At 61.1% G+C, this 14,211-nt stretch overlaps 1 protein-coding gene across 7 annotated transcripts in view; it reads right to left on the bottom strand.

Moving 5' to 3' along the window:
• TCF3 (transcription factor 3) overlaps positions 1-14,211 on the bottom strand; it is a 32,657-nt gene that overhangs the window by 2,278 nt on the left and 16,168 nt on the right. Inside the window, exons 4-19 of one of the 7 annotated variants that reach the window (XR_001918307.1) lie at positions 12,908-12,981; positions 12,612-12,690; positions 10,200-10,267; positions 8,979-9,108; positions 8,677-8,726; positions 7,361-7,463; positions 7,118-7,281; positions 6,907-7,036; positions 6,518-6,576; positions 6,341-6,419; positions 5,546-5,619; positions 5,043-5,204; positions 4,854-4,956; positions 2,510-2,639; positions 2,120-2,355; positions 128-354 (exon numbers count right to left, since the gene is read on the bottom strand). Coding sequence is in view for 5 of the 7 variants with exons in the window: in XM_018050411.1 (XP_017905900.1) it covers positions 2,120-2,355; positions 2,510-2,639; positions 4,854-4,956; positions 5,043-5,204; positions 5,546-5,619; positions 6,341-6,419; positions 6,518-6,576; positions 6,907-7,036; positions 7,118-7,281; positions 7,361-7,463; positions 8,677-8,726; positions 8,979-9,108; positions 10,200-10,267; positions 12,612-12,690; positions 12,908-12,981 (1,641 nt within the window). In the remaining 2 variants the exon portion in view is untranslated. The remainder of the gene's footprint in view (positions 1-127; positions 355-2,119; positions 2,356-2,509; positions 2,640-4,853; positions 4,957-5,042; positions 5,205-5,545; positions 5,620-6,340; positions 6,420-6,517; positions 6,577-6,906; positions 7,037-7,117; positions 7,282-7,360; positions 7,464-8,676; positions 8,727-8,978; positions 9,109-10,199; positions 10,268-12,611; positions 12,691-12,907; positions 12,982-14,211) is intronic. The other 6 variants (XR_001918308.1, XM_018050411.1, XM_018050412.1 and 3 more) reach the window with 6 other exon arrangements.

The following is a 14,211-nucleotide window of genomic DNA, read 5'->3' as shown; positions in this document are numbered from 1 at the left end:
TGCCCGTCCGCATAAGGCCGCGGGGGCGCAGTGGGCAGAGCGCCGGTGGGCAGGGCGGGAGTGGGGTCTGCAAAGTGGGCGGAGCGCCACTGGTGGGGAGGGCGGGGCGGGGCGGCCGGGCGCCTACCTCGCACCTGCTGCTCCAGGCCCAGAATGACCTGCACGGCCTGTTGCAGGATGAGCAGCTTGGTCTGCGCCTTGTCCGACTTGAGGTGCAGCTGGCACATGCGCCCCAGCTCCCGGAAGGCCTCGTTAATGTCCCGCACGCGCACCCGCTCCCGCGCGTTATTGGCCATGCGCCTCTCCCGGTCCCTCAGGTCTTTCTCCTCCAGGGACAGCACCTCCTCCGTACTGCTGAGTCACAGCACCAGGGGCCCCATTAGTCCTGGGCGGGGTCGTGGGGAGGGCACCCGCTGGCTGTGCGGGCGCACGCCCTGGGCAAGCTCCAGGGGCGCCCTGTGCCTGGCTGCAGGCAGGGCCTCGACCCCCACCCCAGGGTAGACAGGGAGCTTGAGCGCAGTCTTTGCCCCCTGCCTGCTCCCCGTGCCCAGGATGGCCCAGGAAGCAGGGGAGGCCCCATAACCCCTCCCGGGATGACGACCTTCCCCTTCAGAGCAGTTGTTTGCTGAATGATGGAGCTGGGCCTAGCTGGACCACCTCAGGCACAAAGGGCCTGGGACCTCTGGAAAGAGGGTTCACAGCGTTGAGACCCCTCACTCTGGGCCCCTAGAAATGTCTCTCCCCATGTTGGACTCTGGCTGCCCGACAGCCACCCTGTCTTGCCCGCAGACCCCTGGAGCCTGGTACTTGCACTGTGAAAGCTGTATGGTGGATGCAGTGTCGAGCCCTCCCCAGTCTGTAACAGGGGCTCAGTTTGCCACCTGGAGACCACGTGGTTAACACCCAGCTCAGGCCCCCGCTGTGCAGCAGGGGGCGCTGCACAAGCCATCTCTGCCTGTTTCCCAGCACAGGGCCAGTCTCAGACACCCACCTTGTGGCCTGGGGCCCTGCTCTACCTGCCTACCCTGCCCCCTCAGGCCTAAGTGACCCCTGTGGGTGGCGGCAGCGGCCGGAGCCCAGGACAAGCGCGCAGACCAAACTGACAGTCAGGCCTCAGGTCCCCTTTCTTCCCTCAGGTCCTGGCGGGCAGGGGCCATAGGGGAAGAAAGGCCTGGGCCATAGCCCTGGCATCCAGTGCTCCAGTGCTTGGGCGCAAGTGCGAGGTGAGGAGGGCGGCTGGGGGAGGGGAAGCATGGGAGGCAGAGAGCAAAGAGGCAGGCGCGAGGGGTGGGACACACACACACACACACAGCATGACACGCACATCGCCATGGAGATGTGGAAACCTCAGAGCTGAGGGGATAGAGGACAACAGGCCAGGGCCCTAGCTCCAGTCCAAGCGACAGCACTGCAGAAAAGAAAGGGTTAACAGGGCAGCAAAGGTAGGGTGGGGGAGTTAAGGAGGCAGCGGTGCGGGGCCTCGCTCAGCCTTTGGGATGGGGGTGAACCCCCCTGCAGGTGGGGCTGATGGGCTCTCGTGGCCATAGAGTGCCTGCTCAGAGCGACAGAGAAGCCTGTGGGACCCAGGGGACGCTAGATGCTGCCAGCCCAGCTCTGGGCTTCGTGAGAAGGAAGGACTGGGGAGGTGGAGGATTCTCTGGGGTCTGGGGACACAGTTTTGCACCCAAGTGCCCAGGTCTAGAGGGCTAGGGATCTGGAGTCTGTTCTTCCCATCTCAGAGAGAACAATGAGGCCAAGACAGGCAGAGGGCCAAGATCAGGAGCGGGGTATGGTCACTGGGGGAGTGGTCACTGCAGTGACAGTCACTTTCAGGGAGGGTGGTCACTGTCAGGGGCGATGGTGACAGCAGGGAAGCGGTCACTGAGGGAGGGATGGTCACTGCAGGAGAAGGAAAGTCAGCGGGGGGTGATGTCACAGCAGCAGAGATGTCTCTGCAGGGAAATCACGGGATGACATCACTGCAGGGGGGCGCTCATAGCAAGGGGTGACATCACTGCATGGAGAGATCATAGCAGGGAAGATCAAGGCAGGGGAGGTGGGCTCCAGGAAAGGGGGGCGAGCAAGGGCAGTGGAGGGAAGGGAGCGCGCCCCCACTGACCTCGCACCTGCTGCTCCAGGTTCAGGATGACCGACACGGCCTGGTGCAGGATGAGCAGTTTGGTCTGGGGCTTCTCACTGTTGAGGTGCAGCTGGCACATGCGCCCCAGCTCCTTAAAAGCCTCATTGATGTCTCGGACCCGCAGCCGCTCCCGTGCGTTATTGGCCACCCGGCGCTCCTTCTCCCGCTCAGCCTTCTGCTCTGGGGGGAGAAGGTCGTCCTCGTCCTCGTCTGGGCTATGGGGCCAGGGGCCAGAGGAAGACAGTGAGGCAGGGCTGGGGGTGGATCCGCCGCTGCCACGGGAGTGGGCATCCCAGGCGTGTGCACGTGCACCCCCGGGAGGCCCTGTGCACATGTGTGGTGGGCCGCGGGAGGGGAGGAGAGCGGCACCTGGACCGGGTGCGTGGAGCTTTGAGGTCCTTCTTCTCATCCTCGGCTGTGTCAGCTGCCACGTTCTCTTCATCCTCTTGCTCTTCCCGCTTGATGTCGGTGGTGCCCGGGGCAGTGCCGCGCCCAAGATCTGCAAGAGGCAGGGGTCAGCAGGCCATGTGGAAGCCCGCGGAGAGCTGGTCCCCAGCCCCACACGGGCATCCGTACCCAGACCCCGAGGACCAAAAGGCCTTGGAAATAAAGTACACAAAGAGATTATGGCCACTCAGGGCCGGAGAAGTCTCCTAAAACACTGAAGCACTGTCCTCGAAACAGAAATCAATAAACTTGAATATACCCAACTTGAGAACATCTCATCACCATGAAAATAAGCAGCTGAGCCACAGAACAGAGACTCCTCACCCACAAGCTGAGAAAAGGGAGGAGTCTCAGTGAGGGGAGGGCAGGAGTGTCTAGGGAGCAGGCAGGGCACCTGGGCACCGCAGCTGCTTCATCACCCCTAATGGAGGAAACACCATGGGTCTTAGCACCGTGGGTGTGACCTCTTGGGAAAACCCTCTGGCTTGACCTGGAAAAAGCAGCAACACACAGACCCGGAAATCCCAACCCACACCAGGAGACACTGCTCAGGAGATTCTGGAAAGTGCCAGCACAAGGGCCCAGGGTGGGGAGGGGCCTAGTGTCCCCTGAGGCCAGGGTGGTCCTTGCATGGGTGGGAAGGCCACCCAGCAGGATGGCGACATAAAGCAACCTGCGGCGAGGGTATACAGCTGCTTGAAGTCACTGTGGATCCCAGGAAGGTCTGGGCTGTCCTGTAGGAAGGGGTGACCCCCTGGGAAGAGACTAACTCGGGTCTCTTGGCCCTGCTGGCACCAGGCTGGGCGTCCTGGGCCCTGTCGGGTCTGGGTAGCATCCCCACCAGACAATGCCCCCCCAACCCCAGGATGAGACCCTGGGTGTGGAGGGATGCAATCTAGACATCCAGGAAGCACAAATCAGAGCCAGGCTGGTTCTAGGGGTGGGGTGTGCAGGCAGGCATTAAGATTGTGTGGTGGGGGCCTTGTCAAGTCTGCATAGCACACTATGTCACCTCACAACCTGTTTTTCACAAGGTTGCTGAGGGCGGGGTGGATGGAGCAGCCTCCATGAGATTCAGGGCTCTAAACCCCAGTGGGCAGCCTGCCACAGTTACCCCTTTCTGCTAACGATCTGCGAAGTAGATGGTTTTCCCCTGCTGACTACGGGACACGCAGCATGCTGCCACTCCCTCAGTCTTGAAAAAAACCCTCTTGACCTCACCCCGTCTCGCTACTGCTGACTTCTCTGCTTCCCAGAACAATTAACACCCCAGAAATCCACTGACCTTGGCCCCCCTGCCCTGGCCGGGTCTTCAGCTCAGCATCTGACACAGTGTGCCCTCCTCCCCAAGCCTCAGTACTCGCCCTGATGCACAGATCTAGGATCTGCCCTGTCCGCACTCCACCTGGGACCCTCCAACTCCAACATGTGCCAAGGACGCCTAGATGCCACCTCCAGACTGGTACCCCACCTCATCTACCACGTCTTCACATCCTTCAGAGCCCCTGGAAGTTGCCCCTCATGGCCTCTGCCCAGGTTGGTCCCCAGCAGCCACCGACACCCTCCTTCCTGGAGAAGCAGTCTCTTCTGCCCCCAGTTTGTCCTCCCAGCAGCAGCCACCAGAGGGCGCCTGTGAACACCTGAGCAAATCCCAGGCCCTCTTCTGTCCACAGCTCTCCAGGCTCCCCACCTGCTCTGAGGTAAAAGCCCAAGTTCTCCCATGGCCCACAAGGCCCTGAACCACCTGCCTTCCCCTCCTCCCTCTCCTCACTTGGCTCCAGCTGTTCCTCCAACATGCTAGACACAGTCCTGCCCCAGGGCCTTTGCACGTACTCACCCTGGCACCTGCCTGCTCACTCCTAACTTTAAAACTGCACACTCTGCAGCGCCCCCTCCCCGCCCACCAACTTTCCCTCCAGCATGTGTCCTGACACGCTCACTTCACCTTCCGACTTCCAAACAAATCACCCCCTTTCTCTGCTCAATCTGTTTTGTTCCCCAGCTCCAGAAGCAGCAGTGCCCCCACCCCAGCCTTGTGGGACCCCAGGACCAGGCCCAGTAGGGCTTCTCTGGCGAGGCTGAAGGTGGCACTGATGTGGAGAGTACATTCCTCTGCCCCTTCCTTAGTACCCTGGGGCCTCAGTTTCCTCAACTGGAAATGGGGGTAGACAGTCCTGAGCCCCCTTTTCCAGACGAGGAACAAGGGGTCAGCCCACTGGTGGGCCCTCCAGGGTGTCTCAGCACAGACAACGCTGCTGAGACTCACCACCATAGGAGTCAGGCGGCCGGGAGAGGTCGGGGAGGGCCACATGGTTGTGCACGAGGCCACTGCTGCCAGACAGGCCGTCCTCCGAATGGCTGCTTCCCACCTGTGGATGAGGGGGGGTCACTGGCGCTGGCCTGGCCTGTGCAGCCCACCCACCCTCCTCCCAGGTCTGCCCTCACCAGCACTTACCAGGCCTGCATGGCGCCCACCCAGTGGCATGACAGGGCCAGCGAAGCCCGAGGTCAGTGCCCCATGGCCAGGTAGCAGCCCGTGCACATCGCCTGCAGTGCCCACAGCATGGCTGCGGAGCACGTGGATGGCTTCATCCAGGTGATCCTCCACTTTGCTCTGCTGCAAGAAAGGTGGTGAAGGGCTGGGAACAGCCGCCAGCGACCTTGCTGACCACTGCCTTGGACCTCATCCCCAATAAATTAGTTGAGACGTCCATTCTGGTCAAGGGGCACCTGTCCTGTCACACATTCTGCTGTTTCCACCACATCTGGGGCTCTTACAGGACATGGTTTCCACGTGACCATGGCAGAAACGAACTGCTGAGCCAACCTGCCCCCCTACCCCATCAGTGGACCTCCTCAGGCACCCACCGTCCTTGGAACAGGTATTCCTATCTGTCCCTGTGCATCTACCCCACACTCCCACCATGGCGCACCCTCCCCAGCCCCCAGGACGCTCACCAGGCCATGGAGACCCCCATCGTAGCTGGGCGATAAGGCACCGGGGGCTCCTGGTCGGGGCCACTGGGATGTCCCTGGAAGGGGCAGGAGACATGCAAGTGAATGGGCACAGGTTTGAGGTGTGTGCCACGCAGCCTGACACAGGAAGCAGCAGGGCTGGACCGGGAGGCCCAGGCTACAATGCTCAGACTGGCCACATGGGGGCTCCCACGCCCGCAGGTCGGTCTAAGGGCTTGAGCCTGGATCTGGGCCCAGCTGACCTGGCAGCTCCTGTCTGGGGTGTGCACCCAGTGGGAAGGTCACAGCTTTGCACCTCAGTTACCACTTCTATGAAACCCATGGGGAAGGAGGCTCCTCCCAGTCCCACCGCACCTAAGCCCTGAGAACACTGTACAGGCCTATGGGTACTGTTAAAACTGCCCACACACCCCAGAACCCTTGGTCGTCCTCTCTCCTAGGACCTGAGTCCCCGTCCAGAACACAGCACAAGGCACACAGTGGGCGTCTAACTAACAACCGTAGGGGTGAATAAACGCCAACACGCCCATGTCTGCTCTGGCTCTTGGGTACCCCAGGGCTCTCCTGGATCCCTCTGCCTCTGCAGTGCATGGAGCACTCCCTCCCAGCCTTAGCCTGTTTTGTGACCTGAGATCCCCCTCCTCCAGGCTGCCCTCCTCGACAGCCTGGGAGACAACCGTGGGAACATGAGCTGAGGCAGATGGTTGGTCCAGCTCCCCACCCAACTGGGGCTGCAGTCACCAGCCCTGAACCCCTCCCCCAACACCCTGCACAGACCTGGCAGGCCCTGTGGGGAGCCCACGGGGGTGGAGGGGCTGGAGGAGAAGTTATTGCTTGAGTGATCCGGGGAGTAGATCTGTGATGGGACAAGGAGAAAAAAAGCCACCAGGTGGCCTGTCAGGGCCAGCTTCTCGGGGTCACTGGCTCAGCCACCCACCACATCCCACGCCTCACCGAGGCCAGGGCCTTGCCAAGGGCATCTCCGGAGCTGCTGGATGTGGTCCCACGGGAGCCTGTGAGTGGAGAGATGTGAGGCCCTGGCTGACAGAGGCTACCGCACAGATGCCCCAGCCTGGCCCTGGGCAGCCCAGCCAGTCGGGGTCTGCTGCCGTCCAGTACCTGCCTCTGCAGGGCTCTGGGGCCAGGTGGGCTGTAGGGCCATGTGAACAGCACACTTTGGCAGCCTCAGTTTCCCCAGTGGGGGCCCCTAATGAAAGAGCCATTTTGAAACAGCTGAGGGGGGCTAAGGAGCCGATGGTAACAATGATAACCAGGACCACACTGATAATGATACCAACAATACTAATCTTGAGCCCATGGGGGTGGGGGATAAGGGGCTGTACCCAGGAGGCTGTCCGCCCCGCTGACAGGGGGCGTGTGGCTGGAGATGCTGCTGTAGGTGCCTGCAGGGCCCGAGAAGGTGGGTGCGGCTGGAAGCCCGCCATTCACCTCTGCTCCGTGCAGCTGGTAGCCCTGCAGGGTGGGAAGGATAGGTCAGAGGGGTCACCCCAGGGCACTGCCCCCCACCTGCCAAGGGCCACCCACATAGCTTACCATGCGCTCATGCTGGTGCAGGCTGCCAAACCCGCCGCTGCCCCCCACAGAGCTGCCGCTGCCTGCCGGGAGGGGCAGGGGGGATGAGCCCCCGCCCAGCATGGGCCCAAAGCCCGCCTGGCCTGGGGCGCTCCAGAGTTCGGCGGAGGGGTGGAGACTGCCATCTGCGGAGAGGGGGATGGTAAGGTGGGTGGGCACAGGGACCCCCGGCCTGCTCCAGGCAGCCTGGGTGAGCCCCCATACCTGCCATGTAGAATGGGGTGGGGTAGGAGCTGCCGGGCGTCTTGGCGGATGGGTAGGCCGTGGGGTCCCTGCCGTAGTCGTCCCCTGAGCTGGGGGGGTACACCTGCAGGGGCCGCGGGCATGGTCAGGCAGGAAGGACTGGGGCTCAACTCTTGTCTCCACTCCACCCCACCCCCCTGTACACTGTACAGCTCCAACCCCTCCCTCCAAAACTGTGGTGGCCAGTGTCTGCGGCTTGCTGGTGTCATCACCTATCTGCAGTTCCTTCTTTACCCCACCTCCTGCCCACTCTGCAGAGTCCCAGATTCAGACCTGAGGCCTTTGTAGATCAGACGCCTCACCCTCACCCAGACAACCTTTTCCCTCCTTAATCCAACGAACTCCTATTGATCCATCAAAGCCCAGCAGTGCTGCCCCCAGCGTTGGAACCTCCCTTAGACCAGCCCTCATCACAGGAAACCTGGGAGCCTCAGAGGCAGGGCCCTGGGTAAACCTTCTGCCCCAGCTGCTCCAAAGAAGTAAGAGAGCAAAGGCCTTCTAGGATCAGCACCAACCCTGATCAGCTGGCACTGTCTGGAGAGTGCTTGGACTGACTGGCAACGTCTGCCCAGGCAATGGAGCAGAGAGCGGGGAGCAAGTGATGCGTCAGGGGGGATGGAGTGGGCTCAGGGGCCTCTCACTCTGATGTTTCAGATGTGACATTATGAGACGAGGCTTAAAACAACCTCCACTTGCCTGACCGCCACCCCTAGGCTTCAGGATTTCAACCTCGGATGGTAACCCTGAGCCTGGAGTGGGCTGGGTCAGCCTCGGGGGCTGTGCTGGTGGCCAGTGAGGGAGGCAGGCAGAGAGGGCAGTGACCGATCCAGGGAATCCGGCAAACTGCCTTTTCTCTCAGCGTGATTAAGTCACAGGAGCTCAGCACTGGGAGCCACTGACGGCTCGGCACCATCTGCTGGGCCTGGCTCCCTGCCAACCACAGGCAGAGGGGCAAGGATGCAGGGTGGCTCCAAGCCAGGCACAGGGAGGAGGAAACCCTCTGAACTGCCCCCAGGATGCCCACCAGCTCCCGCTCCCAGGACACCTGTTCAAGCCCTTTCTGAGGAGCCTCAGCCACACGAGACCACTTATCTTAAAACACAAGAGACCCAGGCTAGACCCAAAAAAGCACTTCCTGACTCCCTCAGAGCTGGGGCCTCAGGGCAGAAGTCCCCCGAGCCCTTGGGGCTTTCACCAGAACCCACGTGGGGCTGGCCCACCCTGGGGGGTGTCACAGAGGCACTCAACCCATAGGGCCCATCTGTCCCACAACTCACTGAGGATGGGAGGCCAGGTGGCACCTTCCGGACCTTCTTAGGCTGCGAGTCTGTCGGGACAGGAGGAGTGAGAACCCCGGCCCGGCTCCCACCCTCACCCTGGACCTTCCCACCAGATGTGTCTGTCACCAGGGGTGGCAGACAGCCTCCTCCACCACCCACAGCTCAGAGAGGGGACCTGGGGGCTTTTCTCTAATAGAACTCAAGTCTCTGTCCACGCACAGAACCTGGGGGGTGGGCGTGTGGACTTCATAGGACGCGACCGCTGGGCCTCAAGGGGACTGTCACCCTGGCCCACTCACCCAGGCTGCTATCCGTTGCTCTCCGCCGAGGGTGCCCAGAGTAGGAATAATACTGGGACCCGCCCTTGATGCCCGAGGGGGACAGAGGCCCTGGGCTGCTGAGGGCCAGCTCACTGGGGAGGAAGCCCACCTGAGGGAGGGAGGGGGGGGAGGTGTCACCAGTCAACCCCCCCCCCCAGGCAATTTTGGTTAAAACAATAAGTGCAAAGGCCAAAGCCAGGTCCTGGGGTGGGTGACCTGGGGAGGAGCTCCCTTCTGGCCAGCACCTGTGGAGTGTCTCTGATCAAGGCACGAATACAAAAGACAGAGAAACACTGTCAAACCTGAAGATGCGCTCAGACTGGGCGCTAACACACACAATTGTGCCTAGGGAATCAGCCGGTTTACTCTGTATGTATCCCTCCACTCTGCCTTTTTAAGGCAAACAGTTTAAACTTGCAGACACTGGTATAAAATGGGACTCTTCCCTGGAGAGTAGGCGTGACTGGGGCTGAAGGCCCACAGCTGCAGCCTTAGCCTTCCCGTCTGTAAAATGGGCACGCCAGCCACTACACGGCTCAGGGGTCATTGTGGGGACCGACGGGGCCAGGCAAGGTCTCCCTGGGCAGGGGTCCTGGTGGCCAGCAGACGTCCTGTGGCTGTGATAGCTGCCACACTGGCTGTGGCCTGGTGAGCACAGGGGTGGTGCTGTCAGCAGCAGGGCCTAAGACTAAAGCCCCCAAGGGGTGGGGGAGAGGGCCTAGAGAGGTGACCAGGACAGGAGGCCACAGGGGACCGCTATGCTGGGTCACTGCCCCATCAGCCTTGCAGCAGGGGTGACAACCTTGCCCAGGTTGGAAGCTGTGGGCCGGACCACAGGGCTGAGGTGGCCTCAGGTTCCCTGTCTGCCACTTGAAGCTGGGTGGGCAGGTGTCTCCTGAAGCCCCTTCAGCTGTGTAGGGGGCCCCCAGCCTCTCCTCCACACGCACCTGGCCTGGTCCAGGGCCTGGCCTGTTTTAGCTGCTGCTGGCGAGTGACCAGCACTCGGCTCAGCCAAAGCAGCTTCACAGATCAGGAGGAAATCAGGATGAATTTGTTTAAAATTAAAACTAGAGAATATAAGGTGCTGACCAGAGATTAGGTGCTCCCCCCGTCCCTGCCCACCTGTACCACCCCCCAGTCTGGAGAGTGGGGTTCTCCAGGCCCTGCAGTCCCATGCCCTCTCTGTAGACACTGCCTCACCTGCGTCAGGCTGCTGACCCCGGTGTCTCTCCCGAAGGCAGCGTATGCACCCCGCTCGCTGCCCTTGCCTGGGGAAAGGAAGGAGGGTCACCCGGAGCTGCCTGCACACAGTAGGGACTCCACAGTGCACAACATACTGAGAAACATGGTGGGACACTGCTCTCCCTACAGGGTAGCGAGGGCCCAAGGGACAAGCGGGGGTCCAGCCAGATGCTGCCCCCAGATAACCTGCAGAGTATCCTGCAGACATGCCAGGTCCCCCTCGTCTCACCCCCAAGTTGGGACAGCACCAATTTGCCCCTCCACTCCGAGCTGCGGTTTCCTCTGTTCAAGGTCATGAGGTGTCAACTCCCCAGAGTGCTGGGTTCCCAGGGGACAGGCTGGGGTCTCCGCTACTGCCTTAGTTCAGCACTCAGGGCTCAGGCTCCTTCACCAGCCTCCAGCCAGGGTTAGCTAATGAGTGAGCAAGTGATGTCCCTGGGGATGCTAAGTCAGGTGACTCGGTGAACGGGCCCTCCCTCTACGTGGGTGGGCAGGCCCCCGCTGTGGGGGGACAACCGGTCAGAGAGAACTGCTGGTGTGAAGGGACTGCTGCAGCTACACAAACACCTGGATCCAGCCTTGTCTGAAGCAGGTCCCTGGATCAGTCAGTACCTGAGCCATTCGAGTCTGTTTCTGGCTTCTGCTGAGCACCAACTTTGAGGGTGGACTGTACTCGGCCCTATTGTGAGTAAGGACTCAGAATATTTGACTGACTAACGTGATTTATTCTCAAATTGGGGGGGGAAATCTCCCTTTTATTTTAAAGGACAATTCCAAGTAGACTTCTGGAAGAAATGCTGTTTCGGGGGCAGGCAGAGGGACCATGCTCCTACCAATATGCAGATACCCCACAGGCCGCACCCTCCTGTGCAGCTCAACCTCCCATGACCCCTCCATGCAGGCAACAATGGGCCTATGTAGGGATGAACAAACTAAGGCCTGGAGGCCAGAGGAACTTGCCCCACAGTCCAGAGAGTGAACTTCCTTCCTCCCAGGGCGGGTGGCTGTGGGAAGCAGAGCTGGCCACCCCAGCCAGGGCTCTGGGCGCCCGCCCTTCCACCCCCCATCGAATATGGGGCAGGCACTAAATAGGGGGTATCCTGAAAGGAAAGGTGAGGAGACGAGGAGAGGAAGCAGAAGTTCTGGGATGGGACCCGCAGTGACCAGAGCCCTGTGGGTATACAGCAGGTGCCTAAGCCATGCACCAGGCCCCTACATCAGGGCAAGACCACCAGGGCTCGTCAAGGAGCCGGACCAGGTTGGGAACCATACTGAAAGACTGACCCCACCCCTAGGGCCCTGGCACTCACTGCCCACGCACCACCACAGCCCCACCAGCCCTGGTCGACAGGTGAGAAAACCGGGGCCCCAGGAGGTGAGACCTCGGCCACATCGCCACTAGTTCCCTGGGTGTGTCCTGGGCTCCCTGCTGCCCTCTCTGAGCTCCTTGGCCACAGGAGAATGTGGTGGGCGCAGACACAGCTGGGCTTTGGACCCTGCTGACCAGGCTAGGCTGTAGGAACTGCCCATGTTGGAAGAGGCTGAAGGAGGCCCGAGGGGGATCCTCTGTCGTGGCAGGTGCAGAAGTGACCCCAGGCTCCTGGGTCAGGCCCCACCTCCCAGGCTGGGAGATACACACAGATGCCCGCTGGATACAGCAGGTGCTGGACACTGCTCTCCCCAACCCCCTTCCCAGGGCCGCGCCCAGGCCACACTCATCCATCTGGCTACTTCGCGGTGTATCCAGCCACACAGGGCTTGAACCCAAAGCCCCCTGACACTGGCTGCCCCCTGGCTGGTTGGCTGGGGACCCCCAGTTCACCCACCTTCCCAGTGACCGCCAATCCTGCCATGACCCTTGGCCTGGAAACCACCCCCCACCCCCCCAGCCCCTCTCAACCCCCAGAGATACCAACTCCACCATCAGCCCCAATGCTTCCCTCAGAACAGGGAGACCAGGGCTCATGGGGACAAGGGTCCTGGGGGCCAGGTCCCTTCTTGGTGAGCAAGATGGGGGTGGGCCTTCGGGTCTGGGGAGCTGCAGAGTAATCACTGCCAGTTCTCGGAAGGCTCTGTGACAACCCATCCGGAGGGTCAGGAAGCCAGGCCTCAGGGTGGGGGACCCTCGTCTGGATCCCGATCCCCACAGTCAGGACGTGGGCGCTCCAGGGAGAGCGGACAGGCCTCAGCCTGGTCCTGAAGTGGTCAGGACTTCACTTCCCAGCTGCACTTGAAGGGTCCCCACCCATGTCCTCTCTCTGGATGGATATTCTGGGAGCCTTGGCACTCAAGTACACTGACCACCCTCCGGACCAAGTGGGCGTGTGGGGAAGTGTGGGGGGCACGGGTGCCACACATGTAGACACTCACCTCCGAGCCCGGGACCCAGGAATGTGGAAGAAGGGAGGCTGCTGTGGGACTCACCAAAGTGGGCGCCATCACTATAGGTCTGCGGAGAGACAGCACGGGTGAGGGAGGCACCCCCGCTTCAGGGCTGGGAGACAGGCTTGGGGAGGCGCCTGGCTCAGGACACGACCCTGCAATGCAGAGCCCAGAGTCCCTGCAGACCAGGCTGGCATCCAGTCTCACTGCTCTGGGCCCACCCCCCCATGCAACACGACCCCAGGGAAGGAAACCAAGGGTCTCGGCCTCTAGCGGCCCCTCACCCGGCCAGGGTCGAAGGAGGAACTGTCTTGCTCACTGGTGCCCCATGAACCCGAACTTGGCCGGTCCTCGAGACCTGTAGGGCAGGAAGGCAGGGGTCAGGGGCCTCACCTGCCCACTCCACACCAGCCCCCACCTCTGGCCAGAGGTAAGAGGTGGGGTAGCCCTTACTCAACCTGGGATGCTTTCCAGGCCATTCTGACCCACCCTGGAGCCTATCCAGATGCACCCACCCCACTCTGCCCACAGTGACACCACCACCAGTGTCAAGTACCCTGGGTACATGGGTACCAAGAAGACCAATTCCACCCATCCAGGACTGGCCCCCATCCTGCCAGGAAAGATGGAGCCCTTGACTGGTCTCTGGGCCTCTCAGGGGGCGGGGGACGGGAAACAAGGGATGAGCTCTCATCTCCCCTTTCCAGTAGCTGCCAACTCAAAAGGTGGGGCCGTGCCTTTGTTGAAAGGAGCAGCAGCAGCTACCACTGACTCCCCGCCAAGCACACAGGCTGGCGCCTGGGAAAGTGGAATCCAATCTGGAAGACAGAAGCTTACCCCGCTCACCCAGCCCAAGGTGTGGCAGGGGTTAACGAGTTGGAACTGGGGACAAGGACCGTGGATGGAGGGGTGAGCAGGGTGGGGCCCTTATCTCCCTGAACACTCGCCAGGCACGGCCCAGGACTCTCCCCAGCTCATTCAGGGGCAGACAGCACATGCTCGTGCTTTTCATGGGGGAGGGGTGGGTTGTCTCCAACACTGCCCATCAGGGGCCACAGGGCTCAGGGCCCGGAAGAGCAAAAATGAGCAGTCCTGGGGCCCCTCCCGTGTCTCAGTTTCTCTCCTCAGTAAGTGGAGTCATGAACACATCCCACTTTGCAGGACTGAGGGTGTCCACATCTGACACTGAGTCAAAGCTCCCCAAGCTAGGCTGGGCGAGAGATGGGGGGAGGGCCGTGCCCAGCACTGTAGGCTGTGCCAAAAGACAATCCCTCCTCCCCGCCCTGACCCTGCATGGTACACATCCAGAACACCCTAGCTGGAACCTTCACCCAGCCTTCCTTTGCTCATCTGTACCAGAAACTTACTTCAAACTGCAGCCTCCTATTTTGGTGCCTTTCTGTTAATCATCTCCCCTGGAGAACTGGTGTTTAATTGCTGTCTAATTTGCATAATCATGCATATTAATCTTCTGATGAATATTCACATAGCTCACTTAAGATTTTGTTTTCTAATCAAAAATTTCCAGTGTGATTATGATGGGGGGCTGAGACTTGCCATGGTAAGCAGGGGGTCATACAGGGAGCTC

The sequence above is a fragment of the Capra hircus genome, chromosome 7 (genome assembly GCF_001704415.2).
Source record: "Capra hircus breed San Clemente chromosome 7, ASM170441v1, whole genome shotgun sequence".
In the NCBI taxonomy this organism is placed as follows: Eukaryota; Metazoa; Chordata; class Mammalia; order Artiodactyla; family Bovidae; genus Capra; species Capra hircus.
Note: the sequence above shows the minus strand (reverse complement) of the source record. Positions and strands in the feature narration are given on the sequence as shown.